This window comes from Meleagris gallopavo, chromosome 4, assembly GCF_000146605.3.
Source record: "Meleagris gallopavo isolate NT-WF06-2002-E0010 breed Aviagen turkey brand Nicholas breeding stock chromosome 4, Turkey_5.1, whole genome shotgun sequence".
Classification (NCBI taxonomy): domain Eukaryota; kingdom Metazoa; phylum Chordata; class Aves; order Galliformes; family Phasianidae; genus Meleagris; species Meleagris gallopavo.
In genome coordinates this window covers 49,565,040-49,587,757 of record NC_015014.2, presented here as the reverse complement: position 1 = coordinate 49,587,757, position 22,718 = coordinate 49,565,040, and the positions used below count along the sequence as shown (strand labels likewise).

Genomic DNA, 22,718 nt, shown 5'->3' with positions numbered 1-22,718 from the left:
GAAGGCAGTCTGTTGCTCAGTGACTGAGTAATTAACGTGGTATGCCAGATCTGGATGTTTTGCAACTGTTATTATTTTGTATAGCACTTGTGAAAGGTACTGATCTAGGAGAAACTGAACTTAGTTGTTTTGATTATATGTTTCTCAAGAGTAGCAAGTGATTGGTACACATATTCAATTACTAACTCCTCAGGATTCTTTAACTGCATATTTACTGTTACCTTAATATATCATCAAATTAATGAGATTATCAAGACAAAAATAATTAATAAAAGCATGGCAAAAACAAAATATGGTAAAATCAAGTCATCACGAAAATATTTGGATCATAAAAACAGATGCATTTGAAAAATTATTTTAAATGGCCCTTCCAACTATCTTATATAATCTTCACGAAAAATAACGTGTAGATGAATCATGAGGACTGGGAAGGCAAAAAGGAGGTGCAGTAAGTACCTCCTGTGTGTCACTCACTGCTTCCCCCCAGGCATTACACGATCCCTAAGATTGAGCCCATTAGGGGACTACCTGGCCTTGCCACCTGACTCCTTGCACAGCTGTCCAGCAGCACTGCACATGGGCATAAGAACCAGCTGGAGGAGAAATCAGCCAGATTCTCCTTTTCAGACACAGCATTGCTGTGCATTGCTTAGCTTCCCCCTCCGCCAGTCCCATTGCTCTGGGCTTCGTGCCTCTTGCAGCTGCTCTCCCTTGCAGGCAGCATCCTTTAGTTTCTTCCTCGATAACTGTTTCTGCTGCAGCCAAGTGCTGTTTCTTACTGTGCTGAGATGTTATTTAATAGTTCTCCCTGGTTAGTACTAAGGAAGAAATAGTTGCAAAGAAAACTTCTGTTGTATTGTTGCATGCTTACTTCCCTGGTAGTAAGCATCAGCACCTGTTTCTCTTTAAGCCTATACAATCACATTTTTCAGTTTTTACCCGATTTCAGCTGTTCTGTTTTGACCCAAGCCACATCTCTTTTTCTCCAGATTTAGAACTTTGTGGATGAAGAACTTAAAGTTTAGAGAAGAAAGATGCAACTTTACCAAAGGCTGGCAGGGTTTGCTGAGCTTAGCTATGGCTTCTCGGTGCTGCCAGGTGCAAAATCAGGCAGGGCGGTGATTAGAATTTCTTCAAAAATGAGGTGTGTTTAAGGGGCCTGCTTCGGCCTCTGCCATGAAGCAGGTGAGGCTCCTGCTTTCACTTGGTTTTTTTTACGGCTCCCCTCTGTCTCATGCCTTCTCCAAGCCTGTAGTGCACTACTTTGTTTGCTCCCAGTACTTGGAGCTGCAGCCCTGGTGGGAGTCTGTCTACAGCATCTGACATTGCATTGATTGCCACTGTGTCCTGACCTCATGTGCTTCAGTTAGTGTCCCAACTGTCTTCCCTCTGCTCTAAGGATGTCAAAAATAAATTGTGAAGCTTCCACCATACACACAACTTGTACAGTACAGTCTCCACTACTAGACAGTTTTTTTTTTTCTCTCTGTTTTCTAGGTAATTCCACACCTTTTCTGTTACAATGAATTAGGATTTTTGCATGTTTTTGTTACTATGCTGATCCATTTTTTCTGCTCTGCAATTTTGCACAGCTCACTTGAAGTTCCTCCTTTAGATTTCAGAAGATTTCTTTCACATTAATTTTTATTATAGTTGCAAATTCTAGTCCTTGCAGGCTTCCAGTGCTTGGTTGTAGTAAGCTTTAGTGCTCTGCAGAGGAATTTTTCCGACTTAATTTTGGTGTCTCTAAATGTGCTGTGTCTTCAGTTTCTCCTGTCACGTCATTTAATTGTATGACAGTAATTGCTTGTGAATTGTCGTGTTTTCAAGATCTTTCCTAGTTTGCATTATTAAATGAAAGAATTAGATTTTGTTGAATTCTTCCCCTTGTGAAGTGTGCAGAATGCTGTGTTCTCCTTCCTTAGAGATTCTACCTTCAAGCCACAGTGCTGCTGAAGCTCCCACTGTTTATTGGCATCTGCAAGCAAATATATTTGTGTTTGCACCATTTGCCATACAGCAGAGCCAAGGGATGCAAGGCACCCAACCTACAAACTAGGAATCATTTGCACAGTTCCAGGGCAGCCTCCTTTTTTCTCCTGAAGAATATAGAAGGGCAGCTGTGTCCCCAGGGTGTTATTTGAGGTCGGATATAAGGGCACATTATAAGATAAAATTCTGCTTCTGAGTTCTCACTGATACCATACCCATCAAATTTCTTGAGTACGTGGTATTTATTTACTATTTTTTTAAGGATTGAATGGTTTAATATAAATTCCATGGAAGTCAGCAAGACATTAGCAGGTGCTAGATTTCAATTCATGCCACAAGTGTAGAACTTCATTTAAGATCCTCCAGGAATAACAGACATTCCCATTAACCTCACTAGCCAATGGATCAGACTCCAAATCTGTTTCAGTGAAGCCATAATATACCCAAAATCAGAACTTTCATTTGTTTTAAATCGGGAAAAATATCCTGTGTGAATAATGAGTATTTTTGTTGAAATACTTCTAGTATTTGGACACAGCTTTTCCTTTCTGTAACTCCAGTTCCATTCTGATATTTCCCACATTGTAACATGAGTTCCGACTGCTTTGATTTTACTAATTGCCTCATTTTCTAACATATATAAATTGACAGAAGGGTGTTATTGTTAAGCCAATAGGTGGCAGTGGTTGACCACATTAACAAGGAGCTGGGTGTTTTGTAAGATGTCACCATGAAATGTGGCCAACTATTAAAAACTGTATTTTAAAAAAATTAATATGAAGTATGTGTCCTATATATCTTGTCTTTAATTTGTCATCTTACAGAACTGAAAGTAGGAAACACTTCAAATAAATATATTTAAAATTACATCTCAGTTAAATGAGACATTTGATTTGGGGCTATAACAGAGGATCTAATTGCTGCAACTAGGAGTTCCAGGCTTCCAGTTATGCCCTACACTTTGAATTCTGTCTCAGGTAGTCATATTTTTTGTTAGGAAAAAGTGCTTGTTCAAATGTTCTGATGTGGATCACAATTTTGTGATCTTATCCAGTCATTTCTTTGCAATTGAGAGACACGCTTCAATATCACTGGATATTTTAATGTTATTTTTCAATACTTTAAGCTGGGTAGCCTTTCCTTTGGTCTCAAATACTCAACCAGCTTTGTATTTCTGTTTATTTTTTAAGAATCAAGGCAGCTGAGGAAGGGGATGTGCCACCAGTGTTGTTATACAGTATGCTTGGTGGCCAGAGAAGAAGCTGGGGCCCCTCTGTGGTCACACACATATTCTGCACATACTGGGAGCCTGGGGTTGAGACAAGTAGCTGTGTGCCACATTGCAGTAGTGTTGTAGTGTTTCTCTAGTCAGAACCCAGAGAGCTACAGTCCATTGTGGTTATTAGGTTAAGACCTTCAGTGTGCCAAGTTGCTCTTTTCCCTTTTTTTTTGAAGACCTGAAGGTAGAGAACTGATGGTTGGCAGTGCTGTTTGAGAAAGGGCCATTGAAAGAGATAACCTAGACCAGTCTGTTTCCCTTCGTAGTCTATCTAAAAAGAGCCCTGGGTAGCTTGGAATGCATATTGTAATACTCTCCATCCATAGAAATCCCAAGGGAAGGAAATGCGAACAGCTTTTAGAGTTAATTTGTAGGAAGTCAGGATGCTGGAAAGCCCAAGTCATTTTTACCTCTGTAGCAGCTACATGATTCAAAATCATTGTTTGCAGAATGCACTGAGATTTTCAGATGAAAGGCACTATAGAAATGCAAATGACAGTATTATGGTATTATTTTCAGAGACAAGGTTTCCACAATATTTAGAGACATTTGTTAACCATTGATATTCGGAGCTTTTAGTTACACACTAAATTTACAAGGTGTAATACACAATGCTATTATGCAGTATTAGTAAAAAAAAAAAAAAGGACAGTGTAAAAGGAATAATTCAGTTGAATAGTTGTATGTGACAAGAGCATACTAACATTAAGAAGTTTGGGAGTCACTTCCTTACAATTGCTGGTAGATAATTTTTAACCTTATTTGCATAGTATCTTTAGATAATTTGTGGATATTCACTGCAGCCAATAGACAAAGGTTATACAGTATTGGCATTTTTAGTACTGTAATGCATTTAAAAGTTCCCATGGCAAAAATCCATCCTATCAACATGGCAAATATAAGCATTTAGGATACTTAAGGGAAGCAAATAGGTAGATCTCTTAATGGATATGCACTCAAAACTAGTTTAATCTGTCCACTGCTCATTCAGGGTCTTAGATTTCCACGAATGCACACAAATTGTGTTAAAGTAAACCTATTTGTGGGCATTATACTACAAAGCTGACAAAGAAGCAGGCCATGAAAGATGTGAGGCCAGGACCGCTGCTAATCTTCTTCTGTACCAACACACTGTGACATGCTGAGACATGGAGCAGAGAGAAATGACACGAGAGCTTCTGAGTACGCAGGGAGAGAGCAGCTCTTCCCTGGGTGACTGGAGGTGAAACAATGCCATGCAAACACACAATAACGAGATGGTGCTCAGCAGCCTTCTCATGGAGCTGTGTCAAGTCTTAATTGAATAAAAGTCATGGTGTGAATGCAGCCCGTGCTTTGAAGCAGCATTTCCATTGCTGGGGAATGACTCCACTACTGCAGCCACCAGTGAGGGCAGAGGTTGGGTAGCATGCAGGCTGAGAGCAGAGTAACTGGAAAAGCACAATTTCCACAGGGTTTCAACGTTCACTCTTTCTGTTTGTTTGCATGTAGGTTTTGAAATGTTCAACTCAGCTGTTTCCCATGACATGTTTTATCCCAGAGATTAATGTTTGATGACTGTTTGTACATGCTCATCATCTATTTACTAACATGAGAATATAATATGTACTTTCCTTGCTGAAAATAGGGAAAGCGAGTTTAATAGGAAAACAGCTTGAGCTTGAAGGTCAAACTTTGGCATGGAAATAGTTCACAGTGAGTAGCAGCACCCTGGAGTACTCTAATGAAAACTGGCAGTGATTTGACTGAGCTACAAGCCTTCAGAAATCACACCTCGCACACACAGTCGTGCTTAAACAGTGATTGCCTACTATTTGGCAGAGAGGCTGTAAAAATTGTGCGTGCTAATTCAGTTCTGTCCTCAGATTTGTGCTGGGAATGCAGCAAGAGCTGGGGGCTGGGAGGACTCTGGCAGCATGCCTTGTCCAAGTGACTGGTTTCTGAGGGTTTCCAGTAGGCCTGAGCCTGCTGGAGCCAGCCAAGGTATTTCACTCACTGCCTATGTGGCAAGTCAGGAAGAGCCTGTCTTCTGCCTAAAAGTTGTCAAGAAAAATAAAAGATGGATTTGTAACTACAAAGGCAAACAAAAGGTTAAGGCTGCACTGGGGCAAGGTGTAGGGCTGGGCAGGACGGTGTGGCTCGGAGGTTGGTTCATGGGGCAGCAGTCAGCAAGAGCTTGTAGGAAAGGTTTGGGTTCTCCAAGATACTGTCTCACTCAAGATAATGTGATTTTTTATTTGATTTAAACATTGGAGATGGGCTTAGGGGTGTTTATTTGTTTTTTAATCTTGTCTTACATTTTTGCAAATGCAGAATTCCTATGGTTTATTGTGGACTATCATTTGGATTTCAGGGTATCAGAATTAGAAGGTGCATAAAGCTTGTCTCACAGCTCATGCTGTCTGCTAGCAGAATGTCATGCAGCTAATCTGTTCATCTGCTGCAGCATCCTGGAAGGCGGAATTTGACTCTGTGACATCCTTGTTGGGAACTGCCAGCTTCACAGTTTTGCTGTCAGTGTAAATCAGATTAGATTTTATTTAATTAAAGCAGCTTATCTGCCATCCATACTAATTACTGTAGTTCATCTCAACTAGATGCAATTCTGTTTCATTAAATTTTCACAAATTATGATGAATACAGGAATTCTTCGATTTCATTAATGTAGTCAACAGATTCAAACTTCAATAAGATAATCACATTCCATTGAATTTGGAGGTAGGAATAAAAATGCAGGATGGGTATTCTGAGTCCCTTGCCTAGAATACAATTCTAGTTGAAGGAATGTTTTGTCTCTTTCTGATTGTTCTATAAGGTATTAGAAATGTCACACTGCTCTTGCAATGTGTTGTTTCATTTCTGAGCAAGCCTCTACAAGTAATGCCACAGGGAGCAATCCCACATCCTGAAAGTGGAGTCAGTGGGGTTCTGCAGGGTGTCCTGTGGGCACAGCTGGAAAGCAGCAGAATGTGATCTTGTCTGCTGTACACCTCAGGCAATGTATTTCCCATCTATCGTCCAATAATGTTCACTTTTAATTTTTGCCTTTTCTCAGTAGTCTTTTCTTTTCCTGCATCTCAGCCTATTTTAGTTCCCTAGTAAGATCTATCTGCTGTCATGCTGATCATTTAAGTAAGAGCATATCATACCTGTGAATTGGTGCTTCCTTACTAATGAAAGTATAGTTGTGACTAATTTCAGTTTATACAGAGACAAGAATCACTTTGTTTTAGCTCGGTAGCAGAGTAGTAAGTTGGTTTTTAAGAAAATGTGTTCCTAATTGTTTTGATACAACACAGTTTTGGAAGATCTGCCTGGGGAAATTAGAATCTATTGTCTTGTATCAATGGTTGATCAGTGGGCCTCAGTGGCTGTTAGAGGAAGAAAAAAATATGTGAAATATGTCAAGTGAAGCAAACTCTAGAATCTGATGCACTCCAAGTAATTGTGAGGATTCAACTCAGTGAGGGGTAAAATGTCCCTAAACATGCACAATCCTTAGCACCAGGTATTTTACTCTATAGTTTTGCTTGTTCTGGTACAGCCAGTAGCAGAAATCTTCCCAAGCAGTGTACACTGTATGATGAAGTCAGACCTATGGGTTCTTCTGAGAGACTAGATTGCTGATTGCAAGAGGAACTCAGGAGGCCATCAGAGCTCTGGACGTGCTGCCAACATTAACTTGGCCAACAGTAGGCTTGTCCAGTTGAGACTTTAAAACTCCTGGGCAGCTGACAGCAGTGATGCACCACCTGCCTGCAGAAAAAAAGCTTCTCCTTATGCCCACATGAACTTCCCAAGCTGTAATACTTGGTTCCACTATCTCTGAACTACATTAAAGTAGTTGTGGGCCAGGCAGGGTTATTTCCACTTTGCATGACTAATCAAGGTCAGATCCCTCAGTAGACACTTGTAGACAATCTCAATAGCTTCTCCAATTTCTTTCTCATCCTCCTGATTTGGGTGTCCAGAATGCACAGCATTCCTGGTGTAGCCTCTCCAGTGCCAAGGAGAAAAAAAACTTGCCAAGAGAGAAATGTAAAGAGGGGAAGTGGGGCTACTCTTCAAGCAGCTCAGAAGACCTGCCCTATTTGTAGCATTCAGTTTGGATGCAGGGAAGCTTTGCGCTGCAGATTTAACTTATTATTTTGTATCAGTGCAGTTATACAAATGTTAACTTAAGTGCAGTAGATGTTCTCCATCATTCATAAGTTAACATTGTTTTGTTTTTTGTTTTTTGTTTTTTTCCATTATATGGCCCTTGGACCTAGTGATTTTAACAACAGTTGTGCTTTACTTTTGCAAATAACTTAGCAACAGTGTCATCCATTTGTGTCTTAACTTACTCAACACTGGTCACAACCTAGACCTATGTAATCCATCACATATCTTAATCTTATTTGGAGAGACAATAGAATTTATTATCTATACAAGGTCTCTGAAATAAATTTATTTCAAATTTGATAGTTTGTTTCTTATGTGCCTCATGAACGTGTTCAAATTAACTTAATTCTTGCATCCAGTTACTGTATTGTAATGTGTTATCAAAAAACATTGTTTTGTATGGTGAGAATAAGATGTCAAAGATATGCATTTAGTGCAGTAGCAGGAATCACCTAGACCCAAAGATATCATAAATAAGATGTTGTCATTTCTTTCTTCCTTTTATAATACTACCAAATTGAAGTTGTTGAAGAAAGTAATAGCATTTGACACAATGTCATTAATTAATGTGGTTAAATTATTTCTAAGTGCATTTTTGGTGTATTTCTTTGTTCTGAGGTGTTTCTAATTACTAAAATTCATCTTTGTAAGAATTAAAGAGAAGTCAAACTGGTAAAGAAATTCTGACTGTTGAATGGCAAAATTAATTCAGCTGCATTTTACTGAAATACATGCTGCAATATGAAGGTGACTATTGAAGCTACCATTGTACACGTAAAGTCATTTGTGTGAAAAAGAACAAAGTACAACACAAAGATGGGAAGTTAAATCCCAGCACTAGATTTCCACTACAAGTATAAGTCTATGAGGGCTCTTTTTATGTAACTAGTCTGTATCTCTGACTAAAAGAAGAAAGTTCATTTAAATATTGTTAACAACATCTTTTTCCCAACACAGATACCATAGCAGAAAGGAGCGCCCTAAGAGAGCATGTGTATCCTAAGTTGAGAGAATTCTGCAGGGAAAACTATGGGCTGGAATTTCAGGTAGGTTTAATTGAATCTTGTGTTAAGATAAACACACTTTCTTGCAATTAGCTGTATTTAGAATGGATAATATTTTTAATTACTGTAATTGTTGCCTTACCACTGGTAAAATATAAAATTACAGAAAAATGTATTTCATATGTTAATTGTATCACACTGATTCACTTAAACTATCTTATAGGCAGATCTGAGGTAAATCCAGAACAGATGAAAAAACTCACTGGTGGAAAAAGCAGTATAGGAACAAAGTGGCAACTTTCACATCAGGAATTTAATCAAACCACCTTTGTTTTAAATACTCAAGAATAAATAATATCAGACCTGAGTTACTGTACTCTGCTTCTAGAAATCATACTGAAGTTAATGTTACCCCTGCAAAATATTTTTTATTTCATGTCATCAGCATTGCAATGCACCATCTGTGTAATTTCATAATTGTTATATCTACCTACAGATTTGTCTTCCATTGTAATGTGGAAAATAATTCAACCAAGTGAACACTGAAACACTGATTAAAAACTGAATTGAATGTGGAACATCTCAACAAAATTCCTCTTGTGATTGTATCCCACAGAATTTGCTTCCTTTAGTGTCATCCATAACATTCCCATCGCTTCAGTCCATTCCGGTTTTACTTTGTATAATGGAAAATCCATAGACATCTTTGGAAAGAGCCAAGTAGTAAAAAATACAGTTGCATTTGATTTAAAGTGCCTGAATTTGACTTCACAGTTAAATCACTGGTACATTTAAGTCAGGTATAGCCAAATTCACAGTCCAGTAAAGTCATTTAGATCCATTTATGTCAGCTGGTGTGGAACTAGCTCTCTTTTAAGAGTAACAAATGCAACTTGCAATGTTGTAAAAATATTCATTTTTTTTTTTAATCTGGTTATAAATATTCAAGCCTCTCTCAGATACTAATATTACCATCCCATTTTAATGACCCCCAAAACTCAGCTCTTCAGAGTTTAGCTCACTTGACAGCAAGCTAATGCTTTTTAGACAGTATCTTGTCCCTCACAGTGTTATTTGTGATGTACATTCGACTGGCTTTTAATCAAAATAACAAGTTCCTGAATTAGGATATTTGGTCTTAATTCCCTGGGTCGCAATGGAGTTGTTGAATCTGCATAGTGGTAAATGACAGAGGTTCCTGATTAAGGTTATAAAAGAACTTCCTTTGAAGATTCTAGATCATCAGCTGACTGGGAAGCCCCAGCTGCAGTGGTACACACAAGGAATATCAAAAGATACTGAAATAAGAAAACATTTTTTCCTGCTACTACTAGATGATAATCACGGAAAATGCCGATAAAAACTCTCTCAGCATCTTAATTTTGCAGTCATTTTTGAGGAGACTTGTCTGGGACAGGAGGGAAATGTCTCCTCCAAATAAATCATAATCCATTGAATTCTTTATGGGAAAAAAAACATGCCTGTCTTCAGATGGATTGTAATGTAGCCTCTAGGGGAGGAATAATTGAGTTTACTCTGGTTGATATTCATCGAAGCAAATTGTTTTATCTTACAGTTTCAACACCAGAAGAATCCATATGTAATATGAGGTCTGAGAGACAGCTCCACTGACACATTTCTGGAAACAGCTAGAAAGTTGCTACAAAAGCGCAAAGTAGGAAAAAATCGCACACAAAATTACCAAGGAAAAGAGCTTTTTCTGCCTTTTCCACTCCTGATACACTTAACTCAGTATGCAAAGTCCAGTCTGCAGATTTTACTGCAGTGGTGCCAATAAAGTAATATGTACTTTTCAGATACAGTGATAAACTTGTTTCTCCCTCCACAGAGCATAACACGTAACTTTCCATCCTGTTACATGATCCTGTACTGATCACGTGCACAAACATGTGGAACCTCACGTTAGACTGCCACAAAGATGTTAAAATATAGGCAGTCCTGAGACACCCTGTGCATGACAAATCATGACCTAAGTGAATACGTTCCTGGACATTCATTGTTCCACCTTCCACTGAGTCATCTGGTTCCAATGATAAGTGTTTGAGGCATTGCAAAACATGAGATTTGTCAAGCATCCTAGCACTGTTGGGAGCTGTTGGAGAACATGGCTACCATGTGCATGGAAAAAGAACTCAATGAGTTAAATCACTTTATGGATTTTATACTTCAGTATGCTTTCTTTTCCACTGAGTCAACAAATATTGCTGAAAAACAGGTATTGGCTAAGGCAGAAATGAAGTTGTGAAGCCTACTTCCAGGAGGCATGGTGTTTTATAACTGGAATATAAAATTTGGGGGAAGTGGAGGGATACAGAATGGTTAAAGAAAGTAATTGTAATAGGAAAATTTTGGAGGATAACTAACAATTGTTAACGGACAGAATGTTCTTTTCTTCTTGGGAAAAAGGACTGTTTCAAATAATTTTCACTGTGTGATACTTGTTAGGTTGAAAGTAGAATCTCTGCATGAATGAAATTTTTTTGGTCTTTTAAAGCAGTAGGAAGTGATAGAGTTAAAATTACCCCCTGTAATTAGAAAAATCTATGAAACTGTCAATTCAGTAGATCAAAAGCTAACATAAGCAAAAGGAAACAATGAATCACCAATGAAAAGTCACCATTAATTGACTAGTGTGGAGGTAATCCAGAGTAGCATCAGCCCACCTTGTTTAACCAGCTGTCATCTCATTGTGACAGCCCTACTGAATGTTAGGACGAGGTCAAGCAGTTTCTCCAAGTTTGAATAAAAAATAGTTCAACATCAGGCACAGCTGTTGTCCTGTTTCATTTCCTTAATTTTGTAAATCCTGTTTATTTCAGGTAGCATAAGTGATAATCAATGAGCTCATCCTTTTAAAACTGCTGGTGCCTTCAGCCGTTTGATGGCTAAAATACATCTTCTTGTAGGACAAAATTATAATACACATTAAGATACTATGCACCAAAATTAAGTTACTCAATAAAAATAATCTATAACTGATAGCATATGGAAGGCGGGTGCCAAACTGCTACAATATCCAGATAATTTCCTCTTCACGTTTACAGTATTATCTGATATCTGAACAGTTAATTAAAATAGAAAATTCCTTTATGTTTCAGTACAATAAATTCATTCAATCACTAATTCAAACGCTTCTGACAGTATGCTAAAATGCTCTAATTTTATGACTAGAATACTTTAGCTCTATCGTATATCATTCAAGCAATAAGACAGCTGAATACAGTATGAAGTTCAGTAATGAAGTCATATAGTGAAATAACAGATGGGTGAGAGAAACAAGGAACACTTTTTCCTAATGAGACTAGCAAAGGACAGAAAAGAAATCAGTAAAAATGAAGGAGATAGGAAAGCTGTTTCAGAAGCAGCTTTATAAAGCAGAAGACTTTTGTTTCAGCAAACTTTTGGAACAAAACTTCCATAAAAAATAAGGATGCTAAAAGTATTTTCTTGCCAGTGCATTCATACCTAGGGCTGCTTCATTCATCATCAGTCAGACAGTGCCTTATCCGGTGTGTTTGACATCAAGGTTCCTACTGTAGCAACCACCACCACAGGTCCCAAACTTTTCTGCCTGAAATAACCAACAGGAATATAAGTAATAAAGTTAAACATCAGGATAAGTAGTTCTAGGACGACAGCTTCTTAAGCCTTCTCACTTACTGTTAGGAGAAATTTCCCAAGCTGATTAACCAGCTGTACACTCCTGACTTCTACTTTTACAGCAATTCACTATTAATTCTTATATTAGACCTTCAGATTGATTTTATTATCTTTCTAGACAACAATCAGTTTTGTGCTTTCTCACAGTAAGAGCAGAGTGTTCCTACCATACAAGTAATATAATAACTAACATTGGGATACATTCATGTCTTAATACAATTTTGATTTTGTTTTTTAAAACTGTCAGTTCGGACTTTTTTGTTCAAGTTACATGCTTACTGTAGCTTAAATTAGAATGTAGTAGCATGTGTCATAAATGTTATTCCAATAGTTAAGAAATGTATGCATACAATCCCTATTCTTTTAAATTCAATTGCCTTCATTAAGGATTCAGCCTTGTAGGTAAATATACAGTGAAATCACAGTTTGTCCCTAAATTTCTTGAAATACATTTAGAATCTATATTCCAGTTTCTTCCAAGAGTTTGTTTGCAATTCATTACCATCACAAAACCAAGTCTGCAGCTATAAATGAAAGGCTGAACAGCAAGCTGTCTGCTATTGCATACCTGTACATTTTTTTCTCCCAAAGTAACAAAGGCCAACTAACAAAGGAAGTATGATATTACAGAACTGCACGTATTCTTTCTTTTGAGCCATGTGCATAGGATGATTTTATATCCTGTGGCTACAAGCGACACAGGGTGTCAAGTCATTGTATTGAATGAGATCTACAGCAAAACTCCCATTAATTTCCAGGGAGCCAGCATTTTATCAGTGCTTTTGTCATTATTCTTACCTATCCATTATATGCAATCTACTAGAAAATAAAGACTACATCAAATCAAGATCTTATCATGCTAATCTCTGCACAAAAATATGAATACAAAATGAGAGACTGTCCCAGTCCTAAAGTGTACTTACAATCTAAAAAGAAAAAAAGAGAAAAATAGAGGCTCAGATTGTCATTAGTTATGCAAGCCTGTTTAAGGACTGGTTGTAGATCTCATTGCTTTTCACAGCACTGCAGAACAATGCTTAGCACACACAACATGCCTTAAAAGTTAATTTTTAATTTGATAGATTGAAAGAGCAAATAATAGATTAACAACACTATATACTATTTTCCAGGTCATAGATTTATACTGGGGAGTCGAGGCAGATGAATGGGACAGTCCTGAGCTGCAGAAGACTCGCATGAAGCTGTTAGAAGATTGCTTGAAAAGTTCTGCAGGTCCATGTTTTGTTGTGGGTATAAAAATAATGTTTTTCTTTACCACAATAATATACTATTAATGAACCTAACATGCATGTTTCAGTAACAAATATATTATTTTCCTCTTTCTGAAGTGTTTGATATTCCTAGCTGTACATTTGGTACACTGCAGCCAAAGGTTACCCCACACAGAGCTGTCAAATGACTGAGATTATTCACTAAGAGCAGAGAGGAAGGATCTTTCATGAGCAATCCCTATGGCAAGATGTATTTAGAAACCACAAGATGCGATTGTTCTACCACTACAACAGGAGACGGACTGCTTGTGTAAGAAGGCCACCACTAATTAATTCTTGGCACTTTTCAGATGTGGATTATTGGCTGGCATAGAAGGACTTAGCTATAAAAGCACAGCAGCAGGCAAGAGCTATCTGCTCTGATACGCGTTTTGCTGCTTTGTGTGGTAAACCCAAGTTAGCATGCCATATATTAGTGCATGAAAAGCCTGGAGGTCAGAGACAACCTGAGGAGGCTCTGACACTGCTTTCTCTTTATTGTTGCCAGAACATTGCCTTTAGGATTCTTAAAGAGTCAGTAAAGCTGACAAAACTGATACATCTTCTGGCTTTTTCTGTTGGAGCTAAAAGAGACCACAACACTTGTACAGAAGTGCTTTATAAAGCTTCACCCATCTGTCAACGGTTTACGGGCTGGTTCGGCCTGGTTCCGTGACTAGAAGGGCGGAGGGATCCGCAGATCCGCGCCCCCGGAAAAGGAAAATAGGGGACCCCGAAATAATTGAAAACAGCGGCAACAATCTGAGATGAAACAAACTAATTTACTAAATAAGGTATCAGCAGAATTTTATAAGGAGAGAGAGAGAGAGAGTGTGTGAAATTGAAGGTGGATCGGCCTCACCACAACGCTGAGATGAGAAGTGCAGTCCAGTTGAGCTGATGAAGAAGCGCAGGCAGAGAAGCGCAGGCAGAAAAGCGCAAGCGAAGCAGCGCAGGCAAAGAAGAGAACATCAGGTGACCTTGCCGGGAGTTATATCTCCTCGCTGACCGCAAAGCCCCCTGGGGAAATGTAGCTCTTCTTCTCCTCCGGACAGGCATCCGGAACTTGAGCATCAGCAGTCAAACCCCCAGTGCATTACATGATCTTATGATGTGGAATACTGATAACCAAAAATCATGAAACCATGACACCATCTTTTTTAATGTCAGAGATGTCCTTCAATAAATGAACCTGGTGTTCTATATCAAGCTCAACAGACAGTGTTCTTCAGATGAAGCAATTTGAATTTATGAAATCATGCATTGGGATGAATAGCTGAAAGGCATTGGGAGTGGACTACATACAGTCTTGCTAGGTATACTTTTCCCCTTCCCAATGAATCATCTAGAATAGATTTTGTAGTCACTGGTTTTATATTAACTATATAATTCAAAATAGTGTGAATTTTTCTCTCTCCTGTGCTTAGAAAGATTTGTGCTATGTTTTAAGTTGAACATAGATCACTTGAAAAATATTTTAAGAGCAGTTAAATGCATTGTATGCTGTCTGCGTTAGTTTTCAATGCAAAGAAAAAGTATACTGGCTTTTGATAAAGGCATTTTCTCAGCTGGTTAGAGAGCAGCATATCCTCATTATTTATGAAAAGCAAGGCTGTTTTTCTTAAACTTTCTGAATAAGACCTAGGGAAGGAATTTCTCTAATGAGTTTGGCAACTGAGTGGTATGAACTGCACATTTAAAATATTCTATTAAAGTATAAAGCAAAATACAAAATGATTTAGGAAGAATGTGGGTTTATTTTTTATGAGAGAGGTACTTTGTGAAAGGAAGACTTCAGAGAATATACAAATATGATGACAATATGTAGAATTTGCTGTGATCAAGATTATTTCTCTAGAAGATAAATACTTCCATTATTATTATTATCAGCTTTCTCGAGTCACCATCTTTGGAAGAAATTAAATGAGAGATGTAAAAAATCATTTTTCTATGCATATCTATAGGACTGTGGGGATGTTAGGATAAAGTCTTCAGTTAAATCACTCTCTCTAAATCACTCTCTTCATTCATGTTTAAATCAATCAACAAAGGTCATCTTCAGCTCTTGTCTAGAACAAGCCTAACCCAGAGAACCGAGTCTTGGCTGGTGTGTACAGCTCTCCTTACACTGTTTTTACAAGCCCTGTGTTTGAGCAGCACCTTTTGTGGCCAAATTTAGTTTTCTGGATTTCTTTTCTAATTTCTGTGTTTCCTTTGATGGAGAAACAGACTTGGAGCAGAAAGGCATAGCATTTTTTGTTGGGCAACACTAGTTAACTATGTACACTCTTAGGCATGTATGTTCTGAAATATCAGTGGAAGAAACCTCTCAATACACCATTGCTGAATAGTGATAGAATTTTGGAAGTGTTAAGAACTGCTTGGGTTGCATTATTCCTAAGGAAAGAGAAATCAAGCCAAAACCAGAAATTTTAAATAGAGTGAAACAGTTGGCAATGAGGTTGCATAGTCAGATAACTCAATTTTCACTCTAGTTTTTCTAGCTATAAACTGGAATATTAGCACTTCCAATGTCTAGGTTGCAGAATTATAGAAATTATAGAAATCTCTATATGCACTGCAGACTTTGGGCAACTTCCCATTTCTTGACAGTGTTCTATAAATTGTGCCACTTCCATTTAGCTGGGTATTTTCTTACATTTCAGTTATGCCTTTTTAAATTGAAACTAAGATCTGGGATTAAATCTGCATATTCAGAATTAACTTGTAGATATGATTTGATTTTAGAAAGTGTTTCTTTATGGTGCTTTGTGCCTATATTGTGATGTCAGATGAAGAGAAATTGAAATCCAGCTCTTATATTACTATGGTGCAAAAGTTAGAAGTCTTAAGCTTTTTGAACACATAAGCACAAAAGAGGAAGTAACTCTGAAAAATTGAATGGTTCATTTCATATGATGTTTTCTTTGGGAACACACAGATCCCCGTTTTACCTGGTGCCCAAGCTCTATCAATACTAGATCCAGTCAAGGAAGAGGAGAGTGGTTTGAGTTTGGGATTTTGTTTGTTCATTTGTTTTCTTTTTAAAGTCAGTACCTATATATGATGTGATCATTTACTAACTTTTAGCATTTTCTGTACCATGCTATTCTTGATCTACAAATTTATCAAGATTTATTTGTGAGGGGAATATGCACTCTGTCTGTAGGAAAAATGTTTTCCATGCAAATTTTGTAAAAAATTCAGGCTGGTTGTCTCAGTACCTTACATGAGGAGATTGTAATTGCAGTGTATTTATTAAACTGTGAACTGCAAGACTCTGCATTGCATAATGATACCAAAGACCAAATATATTTTCAGTGCTTCTCTAGAACCTTTACATTTGGTCACATTTCCCAGTAAATTCATAAGAGATAGTAATACAGGCATGACACTACTCTGACAATAAGGGTTATATTATCATCCCATTATTAGTACTGATCATGAAGAGGATTCATCCGTTTTGGATCTAGTCTCAGTCTAGAGTAGATACCCTTAACAGCCAATAGGAATATATAGTTACCTTCAGTAATTTCTGAGTCATTCTCTGGAGCTGCACCTATTTCTCCATTGAAAGCAAAGAAATACTAGGTAATTAGGTGCTATTTTAGGAACCAGAGTGCAGAGCTTGTTATTAATTAAAGCCTTTAGCTATTTAGACTGTTGTTAATCTACAGTGATTTTTTTTTTGCAGAATGAGTTTACTGCTCTTTTACTGAGATTCCTTAACTAGTAGCTCAGTACTAACCTGCTGTTGGTTGTGCCTTGATACAGATAAAAGATCTGGCATGCTGCTCTGCACTGTTCTTCAAGCATACCCTGCAAGTTGCAACTCGCATGTGCTCTCATCCAGCTATGCAGCACTGTGCAGTTTCTGCCTGAACTCCTCTTGTTTCATGACCACAGCTTGAGAAACTGCAAAATTAAACTCTGAGTTTGTCATCTGTAGCAATTTGTTCAGTTAAATACATTTGGATTTGTGCTTAGATGGCGGTTGCACCAATGTTTTCAAATCGAATTGCAGTATATCAGGCACAAAAAAATGATTTTAAAATTCGTTTGGAAATGTAGCACTGAATCATAACACTGAAAGAACACTGTTGATACAGTACTAATAAAGGCGCTTATTGGTTTCTAAAATTTTATGACACTGGGGAGAGCACATCTTTTCTTATTCCTCTTCACTAGATGCATTCAAGCCTTAGACCAGAATGTAGGCATTTTGGCTATAGGGTTGGTTTTACTCTATTTTAGGGAGTAACCAGATTAAAAGTTTCAGCAAGTGTTCCTGATCATCATCTAAAGAGAATATTTGATGAGCCTATCATCTTTGCGTACTGCTTTGGATTAAGAATGATTGTTTCCCAAGACATAGAAAAAAAGTCAAAGCTTCTTCCTTATTTACAACAGGTTATAGAGCAAAGTAATTGGCTGTACTGGGGGAGTTATATCAATACCAAATTTTAGTCAGCCTAAACATGAACTTTGAAGTTCCTCAAGTATGTTTTGAATGTGTAATTATGAAAGTGGATGCTTTGGCAGGTATTTGTGCAAAAAAAGCACTGATTCTCTAGAGAAAAAAACATTCCTTTGCCTGGTCAGATGAAAGGTCAGCTCTCTGCAAATATCAAAATTATACAAATAAAATAATTCTTTATGATTAAAAATTTCATATTTAGTTTATTTATCTCCAAGATATCTTTTTCCATCTTATTATATATTAATGATATATGTTCTATTTTATTTCTTTTGGTGAAGTCTTCTCTGTCTCTTAGGGTCAGCATACTTCTAATAGTACAAGGAGGGACACAACCTAGACATAATAAGCATTAAGATGGTTCCAGACAGATTCTCATTACTTTGTGTTTCATTTGAACACATTTATACAAAAAAAAAAAAAAATGACAACTTCAATGTAATTTGGAGTTGACTAACAGTAAGGATGAGGAGCAGATTTATGAAGCAGATTTATGACTACTATTGCTTAAGCATAACAACTAAATCAAATAATAGAAAACACTGAGTAGATTTGGCAAATGTCTAGAAATTAAGAACATAAATACTTATCTGGATCCAGACTGAGCTTGAAGCTACAGCAGGTAGAAATCTAAGAGAGTCTTCCCAGCTTTCATACAAATCACGTGGTCCAAAGAAGTGAAGACCTCCTTCTACTTCTTCATTTTCTACCTATTCTGTACTAACTGACTACTAACCGTAATTTACATTAACCCTATGAAATTATTGACAGCTTGTGGTTAATTCAGCATTCATAAGCCATTAAAAAACTCCTAGCATTATAAAATTGAAATTCCACTAGAATTTCAGCTCAATATTAAAAATATACAATGTCTGTCATGTCCTTAAATAACCCTGGAACTAAGATGAAATCAAGGAGTGAAATGTTGTCTCCACCTCCAGATCTTTTTGTTCCCTGAATATAACACGTGCTTTAATCATTTTATGAAGTGCACTGCTACATGTTTTTCTTTGCTTGATAATTAATTCTAAGTGCATTCTGGCTCAGAGAAAAGTCCAAATTGTATTACTTCAGTTCTTCTGAATCTCCTCAACTCCCAATTCAGTTGTGCTGTCTACCTTAGGATTTGTTCCTAATTGGAAAACTGAATACATTCAGTCTCTGGAATACCTTAATTACATTTTGTTTTTTCTATCCTGGGAAAACACCCCACCCTCACATTTAAAGTTACAGAGGGTAAAGTCAGCAAAATGTGTCTATTAAAACAGTCAGTTCAGGAGGAATGCTAAGCACCCAGGAATTCAACAGAAGTTAGGAAGTCTTAGTGCATTTCAGAATTTAATTTTCCTCAGGAATGTGGATCCAGATTACAGGGAATGAGGAGAAATAGCTGAAACTAGCCATGGGCACAACAGCCCATTTGTCCCAATAAAATATAGTCAAAGGGAGAAAAATAATACCATGAATTTTCTTCTCACTCAGCATCTGATTTGAAACCCATCCAAATAACAATTCTCACTAACATAAGTGGAATCATACATGATACCAGCAGTGTCTCCATAGGACTTCCTGGCATTAATCCTGTCATTAAGCAGAGGTCTGAAAACACTAATTCTGTTTTGGGACAACCTACAGGAAAAAAATTTCTGCAAATATCAAAGGAGAGCTCTGTGTATTTTTTTAACACGTTTCAAAATGGAAACAGTAATTAAATTTGTATATGACTCTCCTCTTTTAGGGAGCCTTGGTCTTCATTCATACAGCAGGCAAGGGGCATATAGCCCTTTACATGATGTTTGTCTCTGAACAGCACACATACCCATAGACTGATATCAAACGCAGGATAATATGATATGATTAAGCTATTGTAAATGAGTTCCTTGATCTGCCTTAGAGCTGGGAATATATTCTCCTGTGAATCATTTCTAATTCTCTAAAACTAAAATCTAGGATCTAAAAATGCTTACCCATTTTTCAAACATAACCCATTGAAAATAGCTACAAGATTCATCATGCAGCTTTTGCATGCACCATCAAAATTGCATGGTTTTCATTTGTTTCTTGATGTAGTCTTTAAATAGCTTGCATTTTAAGCCTCCAAAAGACTGTACATGATTTGTGCTAAATCTCGGTGTTTCTTATTCTGGACATAAATTGACTTTTTGGTGCTAGCTTCCAGAATGGTTAGGTATTGAATCTAATATGAATGACCATATTAGTGAGAACAAGATTTGTGTAAACTCAAATTTGCTTCATTCTGCATATAATATGTAGAGGAGAAAATAGGCAGTCTGAGATTTATAAGATTTAGTTTCTCTTGAGCCTCAAGAGCTTTACCATATCATATTCTGTGCTACTATTTTAATCAAGTAGATGTAAAGGTCTGCTCTACAAATGAAACTGTGTGAGAAAGCCAACATCAGCTATTTCTTGCAAGTGAGAGAGGAAAAAAAATAATCCTAAACTTTATAATCTCACTTCTGTGTTAAGAAACAGCATACTTTACAGCATGTAGCAGGCAGTTGATAAGTTCACTTAAGCACTTAATGCTCTTGCTTGCATCTAGCATATACTCTTTTTCTTTTCTCAAATAGAGTCCCTTCAGGAGTGACATACCCAGAAACAAACACTTACCCACCTAATAACAAGTTCACTTCTTGTTCTGACTATTCTTAAATCCAAGAATCAGTAGCTAGTTATTTTCTTAAAGACAATCAGAGTGCATATTATTTTTCTTCAAGGAAAGTTACTAATTTATAAAAGCAAAATAACGGAAAGTATCAGTGATATTCATGATGCTGCAGGTATGCTCATACACTGTTTTCACTCATCTCTTAAAATACTTGCTCTCAGTGAAGTTTTGTTAGTATGCCATGTGGCAGTTAAATATTATATGCTTCCTTCTTTCATAACTGAAAAACATCACACTATTTTTTTATCCTATTCAACCTGGAAAAAATAAATCAGAATACGCTTGCTTAGAACGCTATAGAGACCACAGTTATTATGAGTAAGCTACATGTTCTTTTCTTTGTCAACTATTTTGTGAAGCAGAGAAACTATTTTAGTGCTTAAAACTTCTTTGAAAGTTTTTACAAAATGCTTGTGCTACTCATGGCTGGAACAACAGGGCATTGCCTGCCACAGCCTTTAGCAGAGCATATACTCTACCTCTCTTTCATATCACTGCACAGCATGGGCAAAATGGAATTTTTACTGAGGGAAGTGTCACGTCCTTTGCTGTCTTTCATTCATTTTCATGCTACTGAATTTTTAAAAATTTGGCTAATTATTTGACCTGTTACCTGCAGGCTGTATTTAGCGTTTCGTGCTTGTACATTTACCATTTACTTCAGGTCTGATTAAAATTAGTACTAGAGAAGACATGAAGTTAACTCGCTTGAGAACTAGAACTAGTGTCCCTTACTAAAAAACTGCCTTTGAGCCTTCATTTGTTTTTTTATTTCTATAATATATTTTTATTAATAGTGTTTATCTGCTTTACAACACACTGCACAGTCATGGGTCGTATCACACTCCTGGGAAGTCTATTATTCTATGCAAGTTGTGAAAGTAATTTCATGACATTTAATTACAAAATTAGGTTTTCATTTGCAGACTCAATGAACACCAATCTCTAGTAAGAAGGACAAAAAAAAAAAAAAATTGCAGTGAAATGACATATCATGTTAATACTAGCTTTAAGTTTTCTGAAGTCAGAGGAAGTTATTAAAAACTCTGTTATCCCATCAGTGGTCTATACTTTTGATAATGCTCATTAATTAACACTTTCTAATACCATTGTAGTGGCTATGTATGTTACTGAGAAACATGGCTTAATTGTGTTACTGAATAGCATGAAGATATAGGTCTTCCCAGGAGTTCTTCTGCATTAAATCCATTCTCTGAAGTACTCCAAAAAAGAGTGCATGTGCCCAAAATGCAGCCCTAAAGACACCCTCAATTGCTGCAGCTTTGGAGGTGTCTACATGCCCCTGTGTTAATGCCTTAGGTGCCTAATTCATCTCTTTTTGTCTTGCTCAAAATTACTTCTATCTAAGCTCTTTGGCTCATCACTTATCCTAAATACCACACCAAAATAGGAGTTTAGAAACTAAGCAGCCCTTGTTATAGACGTTAGCACAATTATATTTCCCTGAATATAAAAATAAGGTCCCTTCTTTTTAGAAGGCATGTGGTATGTGGACCCAGCAGAAGGCAGTACACTTTCTTTGGTACAAAGCATATTAGAGGGCAATAAGAGAGTCGTAGTTTTTAATTCCTTGATATTGTTGTCCAGAAATCAATGTCATGTCCTACCAGCTAGCTACACTGCTAGTCTCAGGGTATCTTCTTCTGTATGCCTGTATCTCTGGATGCTCAGAGAGGCACACTAAGCAGCACTGGCAGGGGAAGTATTTCTCTGTTAGCCGTTCTTCACCTAAGAAATGCAAGACAAGATTTCAAACCCTTTCATGTTTCTTTCCTGCTTGAGTAAGTGTTGTGGTTATTTTACAGAACAAGCAAGGTTACACCACCATGCGCTTCTCTTGAAGAAAAGGTGGATCTTCCAGAGAAGGTTCTTATCCCACATGCTGTAGGAAGGATAGAGATTTCCACAGACAAGGTTATCCACTCCAGTCTGGGAGTATTTGCTGAAATCATTTATTAGAAATAACCCTTATAGTTCGTTTCTCTACCCAGCTTCTCTGTTAGAAATTGCAATGAGACCTATCTGAGAATTAACAGGAATTTATGCCTGCAGTAAAAGTTACCTGCAGGGTCTTAAGGTTTATGTGAGAGGAAAAATGTACATACCCATTAAGAAGTCTCCCACTCAGTTTCAAAAA

General features: G+C 37.2%; 1 protein-coding gene across 1 annotated transcript in view; it reads left to right on the top strand.

Moving 5' to 3' along the window:
• Nucleotides 1-22,718, top strand: part of NWD2 (NACHT and WD repeat domain containing 2) — a 50,548-nt gene that overhangs the window by 10,188 nt on the left and 17,642 nt on the right. The window contains 2 exon segments of the mRNA XM_031553283.1: nt 8,393-8,481; nt 13,251-13,367. Coding sequence (XP_031409143.1) covers nt 8,393-8,481; nt 13,251-13,367 — 206 coding nt within the window.